Source organism: Carassius auratus, unplaced genomic scaffold (genome assembly GCF_003368295.1).
Source record: "Carassius auratus strain Wakin unplaced genomic scaffold, ASM336829v1 scaf_tig00014694, whole genome shotgun sequence".
In the NCBI taxonomy this organism is placed as follows: Eukaryota; Metazoa; Chordata; class Actinopteri; order Cypriniformes; family Cyprinidae; genus Carassius; species Carassius auratus.
Window position 1 is genome coordinate 55,739 of NW_020524518.1, and position 23,131 is coordinate 78,869.

Sequence of the window (23,131 nt, forward strand, 5' to 3'; positions counted from 1 at the left end):
GTCATCAATGCAGCTTCTCTTCATGAAACCCCCCACAAACAGAAGTGAAACAGGTGTCATCACAGTTAAAATGCATGTGTCTGATTCTGAAGATAGATGTCAGCTGTTTCCCCGACAACGTGTTGTAACCAAATGTGCCATGAAAGCATCAAGATATAGATCACATCTCTTCCATGTAATTTCAGTCTGTATCCTAATCAATCACGACAAGTGACATGTTAAGGTGTTTTGCCTGTCGTTTTGTTTGTGTTTTTGTTACAATGCATTGACAAGCCTGCCAACACCTCATAGCTTTACATTAAACATTAAATATGTTCTGAAGGGCTGTGATTTTGTGGCTTCACACAGTATTGCACTTTTCGTGTTGACAGGAAAATTACTTGACACTGAAAACTTGTCAGGGTGTGGACACGTTCTCCATGGACTGGTGCAGAGTTGTACATGCAAAAATAAACACTGCAGAAAAAATATTTTGGAATCAGTATTTTGTGTTTTTCCATTATATATATATATATATATATATATATATATATATATATATATATATATATATATATAATGTCATGACTACATTTTACAAGAACATACTATTTCAGTTTTTCTGTTTGCAAGTTTCATTCAGTGTCTTGCTTGCTATTTATTTGTGATTAACTGTGAAATCTACTAGCAATTTCTGATTGAAAATGGTTTCTACACAAACTTTATTTCCAAGCAGTGTTGGATGTAACGCAGTCAAGTTAGTCTTTCCCGTCTCAGAGTTCATTACCTGTAACCAAACTTGCATGCAAACCCCCTCGTCACCTAGATACAAACTTAGATCTATTTTTGGTAGAAGACTTGCTATCAGGAATAAGCCAGAATTTACCTCAGAAGAACAGCACGATTTGACGCGGCGTTAATCAACAACTGAATAACAATAATTAACATGCTATTTTTACATAAACTTATATGTATTTTACTAGTTGGGCTTTTCCTAATGTACTATTAGATTTTGATGTTTATACAACGCTATCTCACGACCAATTCGTACTTTTTTTACGCGGTGGCTTATTCGTACAAATTTGTACAACCTCACTAGTATGATTTTATACGATTTGTCTAAATCCCAGTGACGGTTAGGTTTAGGGGCGGGGTTAGGTGTAGGTCATTCGTACAAATTCATACGAATTGTGCAACTCGTAAAAAATACGTAAGATTTGGCAAAAATCGTATGAATTTGTATGAGTGTGGTCGTACGAATTCGTACGAATAAGCCTCGTGAAAAATGTACGAATTGCCGTGAGATCGGGTTGGTTTATAATGTGCTAAGCTATAAGAATTTAGTTTTTAAAATATCAGAAGGTTGTTTATGAACTTTGTGGTAATACGTATGTGCATGCATTAAAGTATCGACGATATTATTAGTAATTAATTCTTTTTTAAAGTAACTTACCCTACACTGGTTCAAAGGATGTTTCAAAATTTCATTCAAAAACAAGCCAAAAATACAGAGATAGATTTTTTTGTAGTGCAGGCTTGTGTTGGCAGGTACGGTTTCAAGCGAGCAACTGAATTTGGAACAGCAAAAAAGAGATGGCGATCCCCAGGTATGTGTGTGTTTGAGATAGAGAGACAGAAACCTTAGAACCTTTTGCTCAATGTTACCCGGCAGGGCATCTGCCGTTGATGTTTTACAAACTGGTCCGACACCCACATGCTCCTATGTGTGAGTGACAGAGGGATGATGAAGAGAAAGAGAAAAAGAGGAGTGAGGAGAGAGGAAATGAGGAGGCATGGGGACTAAAGGAGACAGCTGGTAGAGAGATAGAGAGAAGATAGAGTGAGGTGTGGTTTGCGAGACACTGTGTGTGTGCTGAAAGCCTGACTCACCGTTCTTGGAGGCAGAACTGGCTGACACACAGACAAACTCACAGCTATGTTACATGGGTCAGGTTTTGCCTACATTGCAGGGACCAAATGTCTCCACAAGGAAGAAAAGCTTAAAATATCTACACAGGGAAACGGCTTAATAAGCATTCCAAAACAGTTATTTCAAATATTTTATACTCTGATTTTATTTTACAAAAATTATAAATATTTATAAAGACTTTGAAACCCACAAAAACTGTTTTTATTTCAATTAAATTTGTTCATGAATTTGTGAATTACAGAGAGAAATTACCAAAAGATAAAGGACCAAAATTTTTTTGTTATGTTAAAGAGGTCTCATCATTTTGGGGTTTTGTGGTATTTTTCTGTATATATGAGTGATAGACTATGTGCTTAATGCTTGTTTGGTGCGCTCAGCCGCCTGTAATCCCTCACAGTTTCCCCACATGTTTTCTTTCTTCCTCTGAGGGGAAATTTAATGTTATGACAAAATCACAAAGAGGATAAATATTGCCCAAACAAACATGAGAGGCAAGGAAAAGTCTGTTCTCTGTCCCTTTGAAACCTCCTATCCCTCCACTAAAAGAACTGCATTATTAAACTCTCCGTTTTTGTCAGTAAGACTCTTTCTCTCTCTCTCTCTCTCTCTCTCTCTCTCTCTCTCTCTCTCTTTTTATCTATGCCAGCTTGATGTTGGCACATATGGCCAACTTCGGTAACACTCCCTACCAGTTCTGTAAATGCAAAGCAAGCCATTAGTTCAGGGGATATTGTTCTCCTGGTAAAACAGAGGAATAATTTGATGAGAGTATTGTGCTTTTATTGTTATTCTGTCTGTTTAATGAGAGTAATCGGGTGAAGCACAAAGACTCTTCTCTTAATTGTCTTCTCCATCAAATATCCTGTCGCAGATATGCTTTCTGAATAGAAATGCTGTTTGGGAAGCTCTCCCTATCGCTGTCTTTTTATCTTCCTCTGAAAAGGAAACTGTAGGGAGTCGCATTTCCTTTCATATTTCAGCTCTTACCTCTTAGAAGATTGGCACCATGTATTATCCATCAGATTGGCTCAGATGCTTCACACAAGCTCTGTTCATAAAGGAAACCCAATTACAGCTGGTCCTCAGGGGTTAAACGCCCTGGGCTCAGGGGTCCTTCCTCTTAAACAAGACGTTTCTGCAGGCTACTTGTTAATTCTTTATGTGATGGGTGCATAGCAAGGAGATGTAAGCATCTTCAACTTGCAGTCTTGCGAAAAAATGGTTATGGTCTGACGCAGAACTCCTTAACTGTGTCTTTGTACCAGGATGGGAGTCTCAAGAAGTGTTTACTCATAATATAAAGCTAGAAAGTAGCCCTACCTCTATTCAATTTTAATGAAGCTGGTGAGACAGTCCCACAGGGAGGAGTGTAACATTATATGTACAAAGAGATTCAAAACAGCTGCTGGGTGGGTCTTCTGATAAAACTCCTCCATGTTTATTTAAGTGCTATGATTATGTCTGCTTCATTGGGTTCATGTTTTCCAAGGCGTTACTCATAATGTCTAATGAGGTGGAGCTAATTAGTGTTTAGCTGTTGATTGTTTTCCCTCACTGTGCAAAATAAACCTCAATTTTATCATAATCAGAGTAACACAAAATATATTTTAATTAATTTTATATATATCTATATAATTATATATTTTATATTCTTTTATATATATATATTTATAATGCAACATAATATTTACATTTAAATATTTACATTTAATTAATTAAATAAAATAATCATTCTGTTTAATGAGGTGGAGCTAACTATTTACTATTTACCCTTACTATTTATCCTGCTTAAAACTGAAACATTAATGTATAATATTATGTAAAATAGTTCTAAAATTGTACTTTATATATTTTAATACACAATTCAGTATATATAATTTTCCATTGTAATTATTAAAATTGTTAAATATATTATTTTAAATTGTTAAATTTAAACTTATGTTGATTTGATCATATATATATATATATATATATACACATATGTATACGGGGGGGGGGGGGGGGTTATAATATTATAATTATTATTAAATGCTATGTAATGTGTTTAAGTATTTATTAATGAGATGACCAATACTTTTATAAATATATTATAATTTATTTTGATATTTTATTATATATATATATATATATATATATATATATATATATATATATATATATATATATATATATATGTCGCAATATTAAATATAAATATACTATATAGCTCTGTGGAATGTTTGATTCTGATTGGTCAGTCACGACATTCCGAGGTTTGTTATCCCTAGATAACAACCAGAAAAAGCTAATAACAGACTCATCCGGGTAACAGCAGTCCGCGCTGTACTCTTCTTGAACAATTTTTTTTCTTGGTGGAAGTTTTCTGTTTGTAGCTAATAAAATATTAAAATTTGATTTAAAATGGTGTACAATCCTGGTATCGCGGACTCGCTCTCATTTCATACAAACTAAGCTGCTGCCATTTTGCTACGATTGTTTGGTAAGATGTAATGGATTATAAGAGAACTAACAAACTGGTAAGGTTTTGAAACATTTTTGTCTTAATTCTTCTATTGCCTTAATTATTTTTGTGGTGAAATGTTGTGTAATAAGTGATTAGACTGCAAAAAATGCCTTTGAAGTCTTTTATTTTTTATAAAGTTTTTTTTTCCTTACCTGTTTATTCTAACTGTTCTTGCATCTCTCTAAATTGCTTAAAACAGGGAAAAACATTGATAATGGTGTCAGTATATAAACAGAAAAAAATTCTCGTATTCAGTTAAATATCAACTGTATTTACTTTCTAAATGTTCATGTTGTTCCAATTAAAGATTTCTTTTTTTCTCCCTGAATATCTTGAAATATCAATAAAACGGGTTATGAACAGCAGTTTAGTTCTACTTTAAAGATAATACAGTAATTTCCTCTGAATTGCCAAAAAAACTTTTTTTTTAAGAATGGGACCAGGCTTTCATGCACACACTCTTGTTTGCATCAAGGCCCTTCTACAGTGCCGAGCTCCCCAGTGAGAACCAGCAGTGGGTGTGAATCTGTTCATTAGCGTGAGGATGGAGGGGGGGGATGAAGAGAAAGGGAAAAAAAATTAGAGCAGAGCAGATGAAGGAGATAGCTGGCGTGGGAACAGCCGGGACGTTAAGGGACTGAGTGGATTGATGACTTACCGTTTGAAGATTCATCCCTGATGAAATCGACTTAAGGATTCTATTGTGGACCCATAACTATTCCCATCTGTACTCATGGGATTGGATAATCTGTTTTACCTTGCATTTTGACTCGGGAAGTGTTCAGCCTGTTCTACTAGTATACAGGTGCATCTCAGTAAATAAGAATGTCGTGGAAAAGTTAATTTATTTCAGTAATTCAACTCAGATTGTGAAACTCTCAGCAGTGCTGAGGTGGTATGGAAGCCCAGGTTTCTTTGACAGTGGCCTTCAGCTCATCTATATTTTTTGGTCTCTTGTTCCTCATTTTCCTCTTGACAATACCCCATAGATTCTTTATGAGGTTCAGGTCTGGTGAGTTTTCTGGCCAGTCAAGCACACCAACACCATGGTCATTTAACCAACTTTTGGATCTTTTGGCAGTTTTGGCAGGTGCCAAATCCTGCTGGAAAATGAAATCAGCATCTTCAAAAAGCTGGTCAGCAGAAGAAAGCCTGAAGTGTTCCAAGATTTCTTGGTAAACGAGTGCAATGACTTTGGTTTTCAAAAAACACAATGGACCAACACCAGCAGATGACATTGCACCCCAAATCATCACAGACTTTGAAAACTGAACACTTGACTTCAAGCAACTTGGGCTTTGAGCTTCTCCACCAATGAAATACAAAACTTGCTCTCATCTGAAAAGAGGACTTTGGACCACTGCACAACAGTCCAGTTCTTCTTCTCCTTAGCCTAGGAAAGATGCCTCTGATGTTGTCTGTGGTTCAGAAGTGGCTTCTAAACTAGCTTCTGTGTCACCAATCCCTAAGTACCCTTCGCCTGATAGTTTATTCAAATTCATTCTTATTCAAAATCAGAGGTCTTCAACCCTGCTCCTGGGGACCCACTGTCCTGCAAAGGTTATTTCAAACCAGCTTCAGCACTCCTACCTGTGTATTTTCAAGCAACACTGAGAAGCTAGATTTGCTGCCTCAGGTGTGTTTGATTAGGGTTGTAGCTAAACTCTGCAGGACAGTGGTTCCCAGGGTTGAAGACCTCTGTTTTAGACCAATCTCTACCCTGCTGTCTTTTTTGTGCATCTTTTTTTTTTTTTGTGCGCACCTTTGCAGCTGCAAAATATGTTTGAATAGTAACAGTATTTCTGAACATTTTCAGGCTGGTTTTAAAATTCTACACAGCACAGAGTCTGCCCTTTGAAAGGTAATACTGATGCTGGTAATACTATGGCTTTAGTGCTTGACTAGTGCTTGCTAGTGTTTGACTCAGCTCTTGTTTTGTTATAGTCTCACTTGAGTGCTGGATCGGTGTTAGATGCAGTGTATTTGAATGATTTTGTTCCTTTCTGTCCAACAGAAGATTCTCTATAAATATAATAAAGCATTCTTCTTTCATATTATGTGTTACATGTGATGTCCCTCAGGGTTCAACTTTGGCACCATTAATGTTTTCACTTTATATATTACCCATTGTTTCTATTTATGAAATTGTGTGTGTAGTATCATTGCTACTATGATGATACCCAACTTTACATGCCATTTATGTGCAATGACAGGTATGCCATGAATCAATTAATCCAAGAATTGAAATCATGGCTAACCAATACATATGTATTTTTTTTTTTGCATATGAAGGATGATAAAATGCAAATTGTTTTGAAGGGCCTACCGAGAAAACTGATTTGATTCCTGTTTACTTAGGTTCTGTCACTCTATATCGTTCTTTTGATGCCAAGGATTTGGATTTTATTTTGGATAATGGCCTAAAGCTAAACAAACAAATCAATCCTGTTGTCAGCTCTAGCTTTTATCACCTTCAAAGGTTAACAAAGTTGAACCCTTCCAAAGTTCTGAGATTGAAATGCATGCTTTTGATTCATCATGGCTTGATTATTGAAATTTGCCATATTATGGGCTGCCTGTCTCATCTATTAATAGACTTCAACTGGTCCAAAATTAAACATGAAACTTAAACTTAAAGTCCAAAATTGCTCTAAACAGATAAGTTGGTGAATTTTGATGTGAGAGGTAAAATGAGGATGGACTTTGTCACTGGACAAAGCTTTATTAAGCATTATGAACTCAATGGTTTAATGTTAAAAGGCTTAGATGATTGATTTGTTTCAAAACATGCAACTATTCACTTCATAGGACAGTGATTGATGAACTACTGTAGAGTTGTGTGGACTGTTTGTGGATTATTGTGGTGTTTTAATCAGCTGTTTGAACTCATTTTCTGATGGCATCTATTCACTGCAGAGGATTTACTGTAAGGTAATGCAAAATTTCTCAAAATCTTTTCCAATGAAGAAACAAACTCATTTACATCTGGGATTGCCCGAAGGTGGGTACATTTTCAGCAAATATTCATTTTTAAGTCAACTCTGCTTTTAAACTGACCTTGGTTTTTGCTGCTGCAAACAAATGCAAATATATGAGGATCCCAAATGCTGAAGATGGAACAAATGAGATGGAGACAGTGTATTGTGCCGTCGACTTGTGACATTCCGTGACAAATTAGTGGCAAGGCTGCAGGACAACGGGAACCCTGGGGGTTTGCCCATGAATACACATTCAATCAATACTCGCTACTGCTTACTGACAGCACAAATGCCAGCCTTTCCTCTGAGAGAGATGAGTGCAGTATGTGTTTATGCTCAAGGAAGACAATGAATAAATGTCATCAGCACTGCCTACATTTATGTATTATTCAGCACTGTTTGTGTTATTTTCGTCGTTCTTTTGTTTTTGAGGGATAGGGAATTTAGTGTTAGGCAAGTGAAATCCTTAGAAAAACTGTGGAAATCAAAGTCAGAGGAGTGAAAAATATTCAGAACCCTTGCAGGAAAAAAATCGCACATCAGACATTCCACTTATGTTAAAATGTACAACAGAAGGTTCTCTTAAAGTGACAGTTCACCGAAATGAGAATGTTCTGTCATCATTTACAAACTCAAATGAACAATAACCTTCTGTTAATGACCCTAGATTCAATAAATGTAATATGAATTTTTAACATGTGCGGATGTTCACAGTGTTAAGCATTTTTAATGTACAATATTTAAATATTTAAATAGAGCTGAGGCAGAGTAAAGGTTAAACATTTACACTTCAGTATGTCAAAATTATGTCAAAATGTTAATTATTGAGGGAACTATCTCTTTAAAACTCTAATCTCTTTAAAGATTTCTCAGCCCATGCAATACTAACATGCAACACCTAATTCAAAAGGTCCTTTAGGCGGTTTATCATTTTCTGTGCTCTTTCACAAATACTCTCAAGGCTACCTAAATTGTTTCTCTCTCACACATACACATACCTACAATATTCATATGGCTTTTGTTTAACCCTGTCTGCTCAGCCTTGCCTTCACTCCAGACATTGAACTTGGCATTGAAGTACAATGTAATACACTGCTCTCTTAACAATCTAATGAGATAGGTGAGGTGAAACACATTCGGTAGCTTAAAGTTTAAGTCACAAAGTAATTTCTCTCCCAGTCTGCCATTGTGGTTGAAGTTGTCATTGAACTGGCTGGGTGTGTGGGAGTGTAATCCAAGGACAAGTACTGAAAATTGAATAGATTTTGAAGAGCATCATTATCAACAGCTGCTGGATATGCTCCTTTCAAGACGCCCATGGCAAAAGCTCTATTTGTCTCCCTACCTTTGTGTCTGGTGTGAGGACAGACATCAAATATACTTATGTAGATTTGCACCCATTTAGGAATTTGAAAAGGTTTTGGAAACAGGACAACACACTCTAGCATAAATCAACATTACAATACACACTTTGCAATAATATTACAATAATAATATTACAATTTAAAATAATTGTTTTAGATTTTAATATATTTTAAAAAAAATGACATTTATTCCTGTGATGGCAAAGCTGAATATTCAGACAGAAATCATTTTAACATGCCAATTTGGTGCTCAGGAAACATATATTATTATCATTATTGTTGAAAACAGTTGTGCAGATTTTTCAAGATTCTTTGATGAATAGGAAAAAAAATAAGTAAATTAATGAATAATGTAAAAAGTGTGTGTGATATAGATATATAGTATATACATTTACATTTTGTCATTTAGCAGATGCTTTTATCTAAAGTCACTTAGAAACGAGGACAATGGAAACAATCAACAATAAGAGAGCAATAATAGTATATAATGTATACACACACACACACAAAATCTTTAAGTGTCTTTCTCTCTTTAAATGGCATAATAGATCATATTAAATATTTCAGACCATTTTTAACTTTTGACGTCATTCAGGTACAGTTGTCCTCAACTAAAGTGACACTGTGACGGTAGCACTTTATTTTACAGTCCTGTTCCTCATGTACATACTATGTACTTATTATAGTAATTACAATAACTATGCAATAACTAGGTACTAACCCTGAACCTACCCCTAAACCTAACCCTACCCCATGTAGTCACCTTGTGTTACCAGAACTTTCTTAGATAAATACACTGTAAGTACACTATAAGTACATGTTAGTACACGTACTGTAAAATAAAGTGCAACCGGGTTTCTCATGCGTGTCTCCACCTTGTCTCTTTAGACATCGACGAGTGCTCCGATGGATTTGTGGAGTGTGACAGTCGAGCCACTTGCGTCAACCTACCTGGCTGGTATCACTGCGAGTGTCGTGATGGCTACCATGACAACGGAATGTTCTCGGCCAATGGAGAGTCGTGTGAAGGTAACTTGTTTCGAATTAATGGAAGTCAGTATAGTATAGTATACTCAGCTTGCTGTGTGTCCGTAGTTATGACATACACTAGCTAACAAGGTCATGCAAACTAACTAAACTATGACTGCTTGGATTAATCAAGTGACTTACTTTGGCTTTGGTGTCTCCTTTGTTTCTGCATGGCAGACATTGATGAATGTGAGATGGGGCGGCACAGCTGTGCTAACGACACTGTGTGCTTTAACGTGGACGGAGGTTATGACTGCCGCTGTCCGCACGGTAGGAACTGCACGGGCGACTGCGCCCATGATGGGAAGGTGAAACACAATGGGCAGATTTGGGTGCTGGATGACGATAGGTGCTCGGTCTGCTCTTGTCAGGTGAGACGAAGGGGTTGATGGGAATTGTAGTCATAAGGAAAACTGTTTTTTTCTTTTTTACTCTCTCTCTATCTTTCTGTCTTGTTTTAGTCGGGGTTGGTGATGTGTAGACGGATGGTGTGTGATTGTGAGAATCCCACAGTGGATGTGCTGTGCTGTCCTGAATGCGATCCTCGCTTGAGTTCTCAGTGTTTGCATCAGAATGGTCTGCTAGCGTACAGCAACGGAGAGACCTGGGTGGAGAACTGCCAGCAGTGCCAGTGCATGGTGAGTGGCAGCATGTTATGCCAACTCGATGTGGTAATGCATTCTGATTGCCAGTATATATTTATAAACTAATATGTAGTGTATAGTTGATGTTAGAAAGACCTCTTGCTAAAGAATATTAGAAAAGATTCTATTAAAACAATGGGTTCCAAATGTCTGAGACCAATAGTAAAAATCGTAAAAAAATCTATATATATATATATATATATATATGTTTTTCTTTTTTGTCATTATAAAATATGTTAATGAACCTGATTTATTATAAAACCCAATGGTTCATATAGTATGATCTGAGAATGTTCCGAATAGCATCTTGTGTATTGTGTATATGTAAACGTCAGAGAAATTATATTTATTCATAGATATTTATTATTTAAACATATACACATTTTAAAAATAATATACATACAATAATGTATTTAAAATCCTTAAATTTGTATCATACTTTTGCTTTGTTTTTCAAAATCTAAATTTAAATTTAAATATATGTAACTACAAATTAAGATGTTTGCATACTTTTGGATGTGATTATTATTTTGTGCATTTATTATAATGTAATTATTTAATATGAGGTAAATGTAGTATTTTTATATTATTTTATATTTTTATATGTTAAATGTCAAAAATATAAATATTTATTATGTAGGTGTATGCATATTTTTAAATATAGTATGTATAACACATTATTTGAAATATATCTTAAAAGAATACATTTAAACGTTCTTATATTTTTTACATACTTTTTTTTATTAAATTCTAAATCTAAATGTAAAAATAATTAAACCGAAAATTAACACGTTATACTTTTTAATATGATTATTATTTGTGCATTATTCAATTATAATAATATTTTTTGTAGTTTTTGGAAAATGTTTTGTAAAAGTACATTGTCAAAAACAGCCTGAGAGTCAGAGTGAGGGTTGGAAAATGCTCTGGACTCAAAGTAAATAACTGTACTCGAGGTAAAGAATATGATGCAAAAGTGTGAAATATGTCCTCTTTAGTAAACAGTAAGTATTCACAAATGCACAATGCTCAGAATAAACTCCACTGTCTGTACTGACCCTGTGTATTAGATTCAGATTCAGAGAAACTGCTGGTCCACAGTGGAACTTTCTGCAATATCTCAGTCAGGAAGTCTTGCGCCAAACCTTGAACAATGCAGTTTTCAGCCCCTCTGGTGCTTTTCCCTCCTGTGTGCTGTGTGGTTTACCCTAAACTTTCAACCAATAGCTATTTTTTCTTTCTTTATGCAGAACTTTTTGCACTCTGAGAAGAATTGAATTACAAAGTACAGCTAACTCTATCTTTATCTCTTGTGAAAATCCTTACTGCAGTATTTGCCGAACTGACAATGGGTTCAAACAGGGCTCCTAAACTTGTCAGGGGATCTTCACATGACATGCCAGGCTCCCAGCTCACATTTTCTCCGTCTGAGAGATTTTTTTTTTTTTTTTTTTAGTACACGGAGAATGACGTTTTTTCCTCAGGGTTTAGGACTGCTAAACTTGTAGGTCTGTAATGAATTCTGTTAAAGACTTCTGGACATTTGTGGACAGTGTACAGGCTTGTTTTCCAGGCTAATGCTAAAGCCAGTCTCTGGATTAATTGCTCAATAACTGACTCTCACTGAAAGCTCTTTTTAATCCTAGACAAGCATGGTCTGTGTCCTTTAAAAGCAATTTTGAAAAAGAAACATGATCAAACAGAGTCGGTTTTTGCATGGCCTTATTGAAATCTTATTAGGTTTCAGTACAGCTGCTTTTTGTTTGTCTCTTTTGTGTTCTTCTTCTACTTCAGACTGTTATCACATTCTCTTTCAGTCAGCGCTTTCTTTTAGTGATTTCTACCCCCTTTACTCTTCGAATCCCTCCTCATCAGTTTTTTCCTCGCTCCCTGTGAAGCATAAAGAACACAGAACTTGAAAGAGAGGAAGAGACACCGAAAAAGAGAGAAGAACGCTTTGTATTTTAAGAATACAAAAGTGTGAGGAGTGAAAGAACAAAGAATGTTTCCGGAATGAAAAACTCCAGGAGGGTGGAGAGAGACATCCAAAGAAATATCTGCATTCCCCTTGTAATCAAGGTCTACATATAATGAATTCTGTTAAAGACTTCTGGACAGTTGTGGACAGTGTAACAGGCTTGTTTTCCAGGCTAATGCTAAAGCCAGTCTCTGGATTAACTGCTCAATAACTGACTCTCAACTGAAAGCTCTTTTTAATCCTAGACAAGCATGGTCTGTGTCCTTTAAAGCAATTTTGAAAAAAGAAACATGATCAAACAGAGTCGGTTTTGCATGGCCTTAGTGAAATCTTATTAGGTTTCAGTACAGCTGCTTTTTGTTTGTCTCTTTTATGTTCTTCTTCTACCTTCAGACTGTTATCACATTCTCTTTCAGTCAGCGCTTTCTTTTAGTGATTTTCTACCCCCTTTACTCTTCGAATCCCTCCTCATCAGTTTTTTTCCTCGCTCCCTGTGAAGCATAAAGAACACAGAACTTGAAAGAGAGGAAGAGACACCGAAAAAGAGAGAAGAACGCTTTGTATTTTAAGAATACAAAAGTGTGAGGAGTGAAAGAACAAAGAATGTTTCCGGAATGAAAAACTCCAGGAGGGTGGAGAGAGACATCCAAAGAAATATCTGCATTCCCCTTGTAATCAAGGTCTACATAACCTGCTCGGTCTGATTCAGGATGTGATCTGAAAAATATGCTGTCTTGCAGCGAAACAGCAATCATTTCCCGTCCAAAAATGAATCATTTATCTGCCCTCGTGGTTTCAAACCTGTAACTTCCCTGAAACACAAAAGGAAAGTATTTTAATAATGTACAGAACACCGAAGATCACTACTTGATTCATGAACTCTAATAAAATCGTAGGCTGTCTTAGCAAGTATGTTGTTCTGGTTGTTTGTTTTTTGAAGAAATTAATACTTTTATTGAGCAAGAACGCTATAAATTAATCATAGGGGACAGCAGAGACCTATAATGATAAAATATTTACATTTCAAATAAATGCTGTTCTTGCACATGCACATGACAGAGTAAAAATAAAACGAGATGCCTCACAAAGTGAATTGACTTGACTCGCCATATTAAGCAAATGATCTCCCTCATTCTGTCCCTGGTTAGACTAAAGTCTCTTCTCTGTCTGTTTTACTCAGACTTACCGTGCAGTGTTTGTTCGTACTGACCTTCACACACTTTTATGTTTGTCAGTCCAAGTACACCGTCACTTTATCCTTGTACCTGTGGAAAGCATCCAAAGAGGATCAAAGCTTTGATATGTTTTGACACATCACCTGCAGTCTAGCAGATGTTACTCAAAGTTTTAAAGAATACTGGAGGAAACAGAACCCTGTGTGTGACTTTATTAAAACAGCTCTGACCTAGGAGTGTCGTATCGATCCTTCATTACACGCTCCTCTCTGGATCATTAAGGGCAATACACTATTTGTGATTTGCAGCATGTTAAAGAAGAAGTGTGTAATTTATGTCCTCACTGAACGGAATTGTGAAAATATTGATTCTGTTCTGTATAGGGCTGAAATACGTCTCTGTCTGTGTGTTTCTCAGAGGGGTGAAGTAGACTGCTGGCCGATATCGTGTGCGCCGGTGGCTGACTGTGAGTTTACAGTGGTTCCAGAGGGCGAGTGCTGTCCACGCTGTGTCTCGGACCCCTGCCTGGCCGATACCATTCGGAATGACATCACCAAGAGCTGCGTGGATGAATACGGTGTCACTCGCTTCAGCGGCTCTGCTTGGACCAAGCACGGCATGGAGTGTTCCCTCTGCCAATGCAAGGTACTTGACATTTACATAACCACCCACAGACACAGGTTGCAAATCACCAAGATCAAGCACTTTATTTACTATTGAGAATTTAGACATAAACCCTTGTGGTTGTCATTATTTTTAAGCTGGGTCCTTTCACATAAAACAAACACCGCTTTCATGGGGTTTCATGGACATCTGGCTAATTTATTTTTAAACATTTTAATACTGATTAAGTCAAAGGCAAATGATTTTGGTGGTGCTCCCAGTCACAGCTTTGATTTTATTGTTTTGGTGCATATAAATATTATTCATAAAACACTTGCAGCGAGATCCAAAAATCTGAGACCCCACTGAATAGAGACCCCTAAAAACTAATCTAAACATGGAAATATGCAAAGGTTTCCAATTTAGAAAAATTGAAAGAAATCAAAGAAACTTTATGATATTGTATCATTAATGAACCCTTTTTACAGACTTTGTTGACACGTTTCCACGGTTGTTAGCATTGTAAATCAATAGCAATACCTTTTGCGAGATGTTAACTCGCAATTGTGAGTTTATAACTGCCAGTTTTGAGAAGAAAAGTCAGAGTTGCCAGATGAAAAATATTCTGCGGCCGAAAAAAAGGTCAGAATTGTGAAATGTGGACTTGTAATGGCAAGAAAGTAAGTCACAGTTTATATCTTGCAATTCTGAGTTTATATCTTACATTTTTGACTTTTGATATAAACTCAGAACTGCAAGAACAAAAGTTTGAAGTGTGAGATAAAAAGCCACAATTACCTTTTTTTTCATTCCATTGCGTAAATGGGCTTCTATGTAATTTTTTTTATATATTGACGATGTATTTTCACTAGTGGTCTCTGACATTTGAAGTCCTCTCTTAATGATGGGGTAAGTCATTAATAGACAGATAGCTTAGAAACACGGACAGTCCAGCTGAGCTCAGGGAAAAAGGTCCCGGATGCTGTGAGATTTGACTGTGTGAGATGAATGGGATGAATGCAGGAATAAAAAACAGTAGTCAAGCACCGGAGAGAATAAATCTACTTATTAAAGCACCTTATGTGACTGGCCAAGGTCATCAGCTACATTTGAGCCGAAAGATGAATCACGAGAGGCTGTACTGATGCTTATTCAATGCATTACACACATACAGTATGGAAATGGTTGAGTGAGTGTCAAATTGACTGCTTTTCTTTTTTGACAAATGTCTTCTTTCTTTTCCTTCCCTCCCTCCCTTTCTTTTTCTCTACAGAATGGTCACATCTGTTGCTCTGTGGACCCGTTGTGCCTTTAGTCTTATTCAAAGGCAAAATGTCTGACTACTTCTTCTTTTCTCGCTCTCCTTTTGTCTGTTTTACTTTTCCCCCTCTTTGTCTCGGCTCTCTGTACAGTTCCATCCCCTTCAGAAGATAATTTTTTACCAAATCCTCACATGTATTATAACATAAACAATAAACAGATAGCTAAGTCACTCTTAACACAAGATAAAGGTAACTATCAGAAAACCGAATCGTTTTAGCTTTGAACAGTGTTTAAGATTTGCTTGATGCATTTGATAAGATGTTTATTTGTCATTTAATGATTATCATCAGAAACCATGACGCAATATTCAGATTAAGAGGTCAAGTTTAGCTAATTCCATTCAATTTTCAGAGTTCAATATCAAAACTATGTTGAAAAAATAAAGGTTAACTTGTTATTGATGGCAGTATTTTCTGCTTGATGGGTTCAACAGACTGCAGAAATGGTAAAATCATTTGTAATTGACCTACAGGTCTTACGAGTATTTACTTCTTTCAGTATTAATGGTTGTTCTGCTCCCTCCCGGGAAAATATGACCTTGATGTTGTGAATAGTTAATTTAATGTGTTTCTTTTGAATTCTGTCTTTACTTTGATGTTTTATGTCACACCTTTCTGTCAAATTGATGTTTTGTTTCCTTCGATTGCTCGGTGCACTATTGTGACATGGTGAAATAAAAGGTTTCCATTGAAAAATATAGAAGATGCATTCTTGTTCTTTTTATTAAAATTTAACTCAAAACACTCTAACAAATCTAATTGAACAGCCAGCAGTTGTGTATCAGAAAATGAACTTGGGTTTATTTTAGTGCCAGTAATCCTGTGCATTCTTCAGATGCAGGATGAACTTGGGTTTATTTTAGTGCCAGTAATCCTGTGCAATTACACTTGGTTTAAATAGTTGGTTGATAGTGGCTGGTTCTGTTTACACGGCCTATACAGCCTCTCTCATCTCTTTCTTTCACAACGCACACACTGTTTTCCCGATGCAGGAGATTACCGCAGTGTGATGGCTCTCATTTCCGTGATTTTACTGATCCCACAGATTAGGGACCATACTGCAGATCTTGATGTCACTGTGCCAGCCCTCGCCTTATGAGAGCCTCGTCATGTGCCAACCCTTTGTCTGATCTATAGTGTATGCTTGAATGTGTGGACAATATGGGTGTGGGTTTGTATCTGTGATTTCTCTTGATGGAATACATGTCTAATGTGAGTAGCTATTTATTGAATTAGCATTTGGGTACTTGGCATGAAATACTTTTGGAATATTGATGTGTTACAGTGTCACTGTACAGTGTCAACTCCATCTAATATCATGTTTAATGGCAGTTACTATGTATTGTATTTATTTCTCTCTTTGCTTATTTATTTATTTTTTATTTAAAAAAATGTCAATTTAAATTATTTATTTGCAATTTTGCAAATTATATAATAATAATTATATAATTAGTAGTAATAGTAATAATAATTATGGTTAGGTTATACAATTCACTATTGCGAAATAAATTATATTTTTTAAATAAAATGACAAAAATTAAAATAAGAAAATAGAGAAAGAAATGCAATACATAAATGCCATTAAAAACTGTATTTTATAAAAAAAAATAAACCGTATGTTCAGCATATTTTTAAAGAACCACTTTTTTTTTGTTTGTTTGTTTTATGCTGGCTGATATATCAGCAGTCATATTGGACAAATCATGATGTTCAATTCTTAGTGGCAAGTTATAGAGTTTCTTGTTACCAGTGTTTTATTTTGCTTTTCATCTGAACAAAAGTACTATTCAATTCTTCTTCTTTTTTTTTAACTAGGAAAAATTACTGATGGCACTTTTGACCTATAATCACCATGCTGATTGACATTTTTGTAGCCATACTTTTTATTCTTGTCTTCTTTCTCTCTTTCTCACCAAGTGCTTGTTTTTTAATCTCTTGCCCTTTTCAGCACAGCGTGTAATCTTGCTGAAGTGGTGAATCGGGTCTCTGCCAAAACTAACTGGCAATGTGTCTTTCCCCTGTTGGACACTTTGGCTCTATATTTGTCTGCCGGCTAATGGGGAGCCAAGAGTCTGACTAGTGCTTCCTCGTGCCTGTGAAGAGCAGAGAGGAAGAGAGAGAGGGGGGAGACCAAGTGAACCCGGCATGTTGTCTGGTTATCCAGCTGGCTCTGAAAAGCCTGTAGCAGTGTAGCAGAGAAGAGCCCCACGCTTCAGCGGAAATATCAGCACCACGGAGAGCTCCTCTGAGAGTTTCTCTTACGTCAGTGCCGGTGGGGACAGGATGCCAGGAAATCTGACTCCCAGAGAGGATAGCGTATCTCTTTATGAGTGTTTGACTTAGTTTTACAGGCTTGAAGGGATACGTCTCCCCAAAATGAACATTCAGGGTGCCATTTACTCACTTTCATGTTGCTCCAAACCTCTACTGTATCACTTTCTTTCTTACGTGGAAAGCAAAAAAAAAAAAAAAGTCTGCTAGTCAGTCTTTTTTATGCAGTTACAATGAGTGGAGACTGAAGCATACAAGCTTCATGAAGACTGTAAATCACCATAAAAACACCATAAGAGTGAACCATACGAAGCCATATGATAGTTTGTATGAACAGACTGGTATTTAAGTCATTATTCACTGATGATGGGATATTATTGAAATTTCTTAAAGTGTGAGAGACATATTAAGACTTCATTTGTATCTCTCATGTTCTGGTAAGACTGACTTTATTATTTTTGGTGTCCGAAAGACCCTAGTGTTGGATGTGTAAAAAATAATAATATATATATTTTTTAAATGTGCTAGTTAGTCAAGTCACCTTTATTTCTAATAACGCTTTATACGTTACAGATTGTGTCAGTTACAATTGTGTCAGACAATTCAGATTCTGCTGTAAAGCAGCTCTAAAAGACAATATTTTCCCTTTGGGTTCTTTTAATATGTTCCTCTGACCCAGAAATGTCAAAACTTTTGTTTTTGTCAACGGGAACCCCTTTAACCAAATATATTTTACTATTTCATTATTATTAACATTTTCACTTAAACATTTTGATCTTTGTAAAAATAATTAATTTTAATATGTGTTTTTATTTATTTAGTTGCCATTGTTTTAATCCTTAAACATTATCCAGTTTATTTACAAAGATTTTTTTTTTCTCCGTTTTTACACAATAAAATATTTTAGAGCTTGGCAAACTAGAAAAAAATATTTTAGTAATAAAAATGAATCGGAAATGTCTTATAACTGTGAGATTTCTGGTTCAACAAACAATTGCAGAGGCAACAAACTGCTGAAGGGGTGAGAAGGAATAACTTGATTTTTAGTTGTTTTATCATATTTTATATAAATTTAAATGATTTTGAGGCCCCTTTGCATGTGTGCTAACCCCTGATTGAGAACCGCTGCTGTACAGAAATACAAAAAAAGACATTAAAGCAAATTACTGTCGACTGTCTGAACTTCTACAGTTTGTGAACACCTAGCATGTTAAAATTATTACATTTCAGTGTTAAACCGTTTAAAATTGTGTTTCACCGTTTGAATTATGTTATGAGCTATTAAATTGATGCTGGGGTTTCCTTAAACATGAGAGTCATGCTAATTTTCCATAATATGTCTACATTTTCTAATATATGAACTGTTTTTGACAGGAGGAAATGTTCAGTGAGGTTAGCGAAGGGTGTGATGTTCTGACCAGTCGTATCCAGTTCAGCAAGACAGCACTTTAGGGAGGAGCAGACACATTAAAAACCTCTGATCCGCCAGAAGAAAAGGAATCATGTTACCTTTGATCTTCACTGAATGAAGGAAGTCACAGTGTGAAACCTCCGTCTCACTCTCTTTCACTCTCCCTTGCTCTCCTCTTCAATCCCACCTTTTCAACTCACTTCAGTCAAAAGAAATTAAGAAGATCTGTAGCGAGATCGATTTTCTCTGCCATATTTCTTTTATAGACCTATAGAAGCAGCTTGAATGATCTAACTTCACTGCAGGGAAAGTTAAGTTTCCTTTTTTTACATTTACTCATGCTTTATAGTTACACTGTTACCAGAAGCACTACGCCTTTAAAGTCATTTTAAACCAATTTGAAGTCAGATTAATCATTTCAATGGTGGAGAACCTCTACTTTGATATGATTTTACTCTGACATAAAACCACCTAAGCACTCAGTGTGTGAAAAGCTTGAATAGTTGAAGTATGGCAGAAGGGGGATTGGTTATGCAGTATTAAAGTTTCAGCAGATCTATGGCCAGGGCTTTTCCTTTGATGTCTGTGCCATTGAGCGTGTTCATGCAGTAATGGACACTCTTGAAAAGCATGAAGATTTTGAGCTGCCACTTTCTATTTGATTACATTTCTCTAATAAAGCTCAGCCATACACTGAAGGGGCTTAATGCAGAGTTTAAAAGCAGTCCATGTCTCTAAGAAATAAATCCTTTTTTTTTATTCCTGCTACAAGTCTCTTTTCATATGCTTCGCAAAAGAGATTTATTTTCCGATTTATGGCTTGAATTATTTAGGCTAATAGACTTCATCATTCATAGTTTTGTATGCAGTAGAAAAGGATAGTTTCCAATTACAGGACCATAATGGGAGATAATGTAGGGTGTGAGATTCTAACACAACCCTAACAGATGTAAGCCTGAATATTTTCACTTACAATTATGATTATTAATAAGGCTTAATAATCATTATCACCTCTCTCCCATGGGTGTCATCATGTAGAGAATGTGATGGGGGAGAGGAGGGGGTCCCATGGTATTCTTAGAGACACAGATGTACAGTACATGCCTCTTGTACACACATATAGAAACATTATTATGTTATTCTATTATATGTTATACATTATTATATGTAATGTTAAACAGGCCGACCGGTAGATATTATGCTGGAATCATTCTAGGTTGTTCTGGAAAAGAGAGATTATAATAGAAAGAAAATTGCCATCACATTTTAAAAGATATTAAAATAGAAACTTAAATTGTAACAATATTTTACTGTTTTCACTATTCCTGATCAAATAAATGTAGCCTTGGTGAACATTAGAAATCTTAAAAACCTTACCGACCACACTTGTAGTGCCTGTATTTTAACGCAAATGTGTTTGAGAATCAAATTTAGTTTTAGTTTGGAGAGAATCTCTGTTAGCATGTATGTCTTATTAGCTGAAAACAAACCTCTTTTGAAATGCAGATTTATTCCAGTTACTTGTTGGCAGTGTGCTGCACGTTGATTTATTTTATGCAGTATCTGTCATGTTTAAAAAAAGTAGGACGTTAACTATTACTGACAGTTTGTGGAAAGACACTGTCATTTTACAGATATTAATGACTACCAAGACTGTATCATATGAATAATCTGTCAGTCGGCCTCGATAGTTCAGGACCCCAGGGACGAGACTCCAATCAAGAGAGGGAGGTTTCAGAGTAATAATATTTTAAAACTTTATTCACATGGGATATACACAAATGTATGGTTGCAGTCTTTACATTTAAGCTTAGCAAGAAATTCAATGTAAAAGTGACCTAGTCATTCAGCTTTAGCATTAGAGTGATAACGCCAATCTGTCAGTGCAATAAGAAAAACACTTGTGTGAATCATAGAGAGTGAATATCTTGTGCTGTGTTTCATCTTTAGGCTGTAAACTCAAGCTTATAAGTTCAGTGTGAAATTGACCAAGTCACTAGCATTAGGATGAATAGATAGAATGATAGAATCAAGCATTTTTCAGCCAGTGTAAGGTCTTGTGTTCCCTGTAACCTATATTCATAAATAACCTGCTTTATTATAAAAATAATAAATAAACCGTTTGGCAAAAACCTGCTTGAACATCAAGGTAACCGTAAGCCATTAATGCAGCCCTGCATTTTTCATCTGTTTGAAATGTCAATAAACCCTGAGAATAAAGACGGTTCTGCGACAAAAGGTTATTTTCCTTCCAAGGTCAAAATGGAGCCTGATTGCGTGTGTGTGTCTGCGTGAGGAAAGTGAATTTCCTCACAAAAGGGCTACTTTTTGAATAATTTGTGCTTAAAAAGCTTTCTTGTAATATCAGCAGGATTCAGCACTCTGTCCTGCCCTTACATGCATTCTCTCTCCACGTTCTGAATGCTAATGCAGGTGTTACACTGAGCTGTCAGGCCACTCTCTCCTGTAAACTATCAGATAGCTGCAAGACTGCAGTGTAAGGTCTTGACAGATTCCTGCTCTCTCTCTCTCTCTCTCTCTCTCTCTCTCTCTCTAGAAGGAAGCACAAAGAGTGTTTTAAAGGACACTGTCAGAGCACTTTCAAACCCAGTCTCATCATTATCCTCCAAGCCCATCACTCCATTCTTCTTCCTTTATCACAAACTCGTTTTTTTCCCTCTCCTCAAGTTCCATCCACCTTCTTCTCTCTGACCTTAAAGCATCTCATGCACTCATGTCATTCATCTCTTGTATTCTTCTTTATCTAATGTCTCTGAATGACTTGTTGCTCTCTATTGACTGAACACTCACAGCACTTCTGATGGAGAAAACTAGGGGTGCAAAATAATGTTCTAAAGCAGCGGTTCTCAATCCTGTTCCTCGCATCACCCTGCTCTGCATCTCTCTCCCTCTCTCTCTCTCTCTCTCTCTCTCTCTTTCTCTCGATCTGTTGTCGCAGCTGTCTGGATTCTCATTCTGACGGCACCCATTCACTATAGAGGATTATTTTATGAACAAGTGATATAATGCTCAATTTTCCTTAATCTGAAAAAAAGAACAAAACCAAAACATATGCATTTTCAAAACACTTTATAAAATCTGCCATTGCAGTAGGAAAATAAACACATATATTAAAGATTGATCCAAGCGCACTCCTCTGTGTGGTCCAGACCAACTTCATTTAACATGAATCGCTTGTTGAACACAAGTGCCAATCTTTTTCTAGAGTCTTTGCATGACTGACAACAGAAGCAGCATCTTGAGAGAACAGAGATGAGTAGGAGGGGGGAAAAAAAGAAAATGAGCGGGAGAAAGTGTCAGAAAGTGGACGTGTGAATGAGTGAATGAGAGCCAATCAGTTGTGACTGCCGTCAGAGTCTCTCACTGTGTGTGTGTGTGTGTGTGTGTGTGTGTGTGTGTTTGAAACAGAATGAGGGATTCAGTCCCACTCACACAGTCTGTTTGAACATCATCCATGTCTGTTATGCAATAACTGTTTGTCCAAACAAAAAGTGATCCATTATCAGTGCTGTTGTCATATTTCAAAATTACAATTTATGAGATATATTTCAAGAACTTTCTGGAATTGTATTTATTTGTTTTACATTTAATTTCATGTTTTAAAATGTTTTGTATTCAAATAATGTATAGAAGCAAGGTATGCACTTTAAAAGTCTATTTTCATTTAATTTTTGGGTGAACTATTTCGTAATTTCTTCTTTCGTAAGAAAATGAACTTGTATAAGTGGATTCAAAACTCCTGATCCCTCAATCTACTGTCTAAATTTTGAAAGCTGATACAATCCTAGTGTTTTTAATCATATCTACGGTAATCCTTGAATAAAGCACGCACAGTATTCATTGTTTTGCTTGCTAAACCCTTAAATGCATATTGATCATTAATGGTAAGTGAATGTTGTTTTAGCCTTCCCCTTCCCCTGCTG

At 36.0% G+C, this 23,131-nt stretch overlaps 1 protein-coding gene across 1 annotated transcript in view; it reads left to right on the forward strand.

The window, feature by feature from the left end:
* LOC113074449 (protein kinase C-binding protein NELL2-like) overlaps nt 1-16,027 on the forward strand; it is a 43,120-nt gene extending 27,093 nt beyond the window's left edge. Inside the window, exons 16-20 of the mRNA XM_026247294.1 lie at nt 9,643-9,783; nt 9,961-10,154; nt 10,245-10,421; nt 13,998-14,225; nt 15,457-16,027. Coding sequence (XP_026103079.1) covers nt 9,643-9,783; nt 9,961-10,154; nt 10,245-10,421; nt 13,998-14,225; nt 15,457-15,498 — 782 coding nt within the window. The 3' untranslated portion in view covers nt 15,499-16,027. The remainder of the gene's footprint in view (nt 1-9,642; nt 9,784-9,960; nt 10,155-10,244; nt 10,422-13,997; nt 14,226-15,456) is intronic.
* Nucleotides 16,028-23,131: the final 7,104 nt, after the last annotated feature.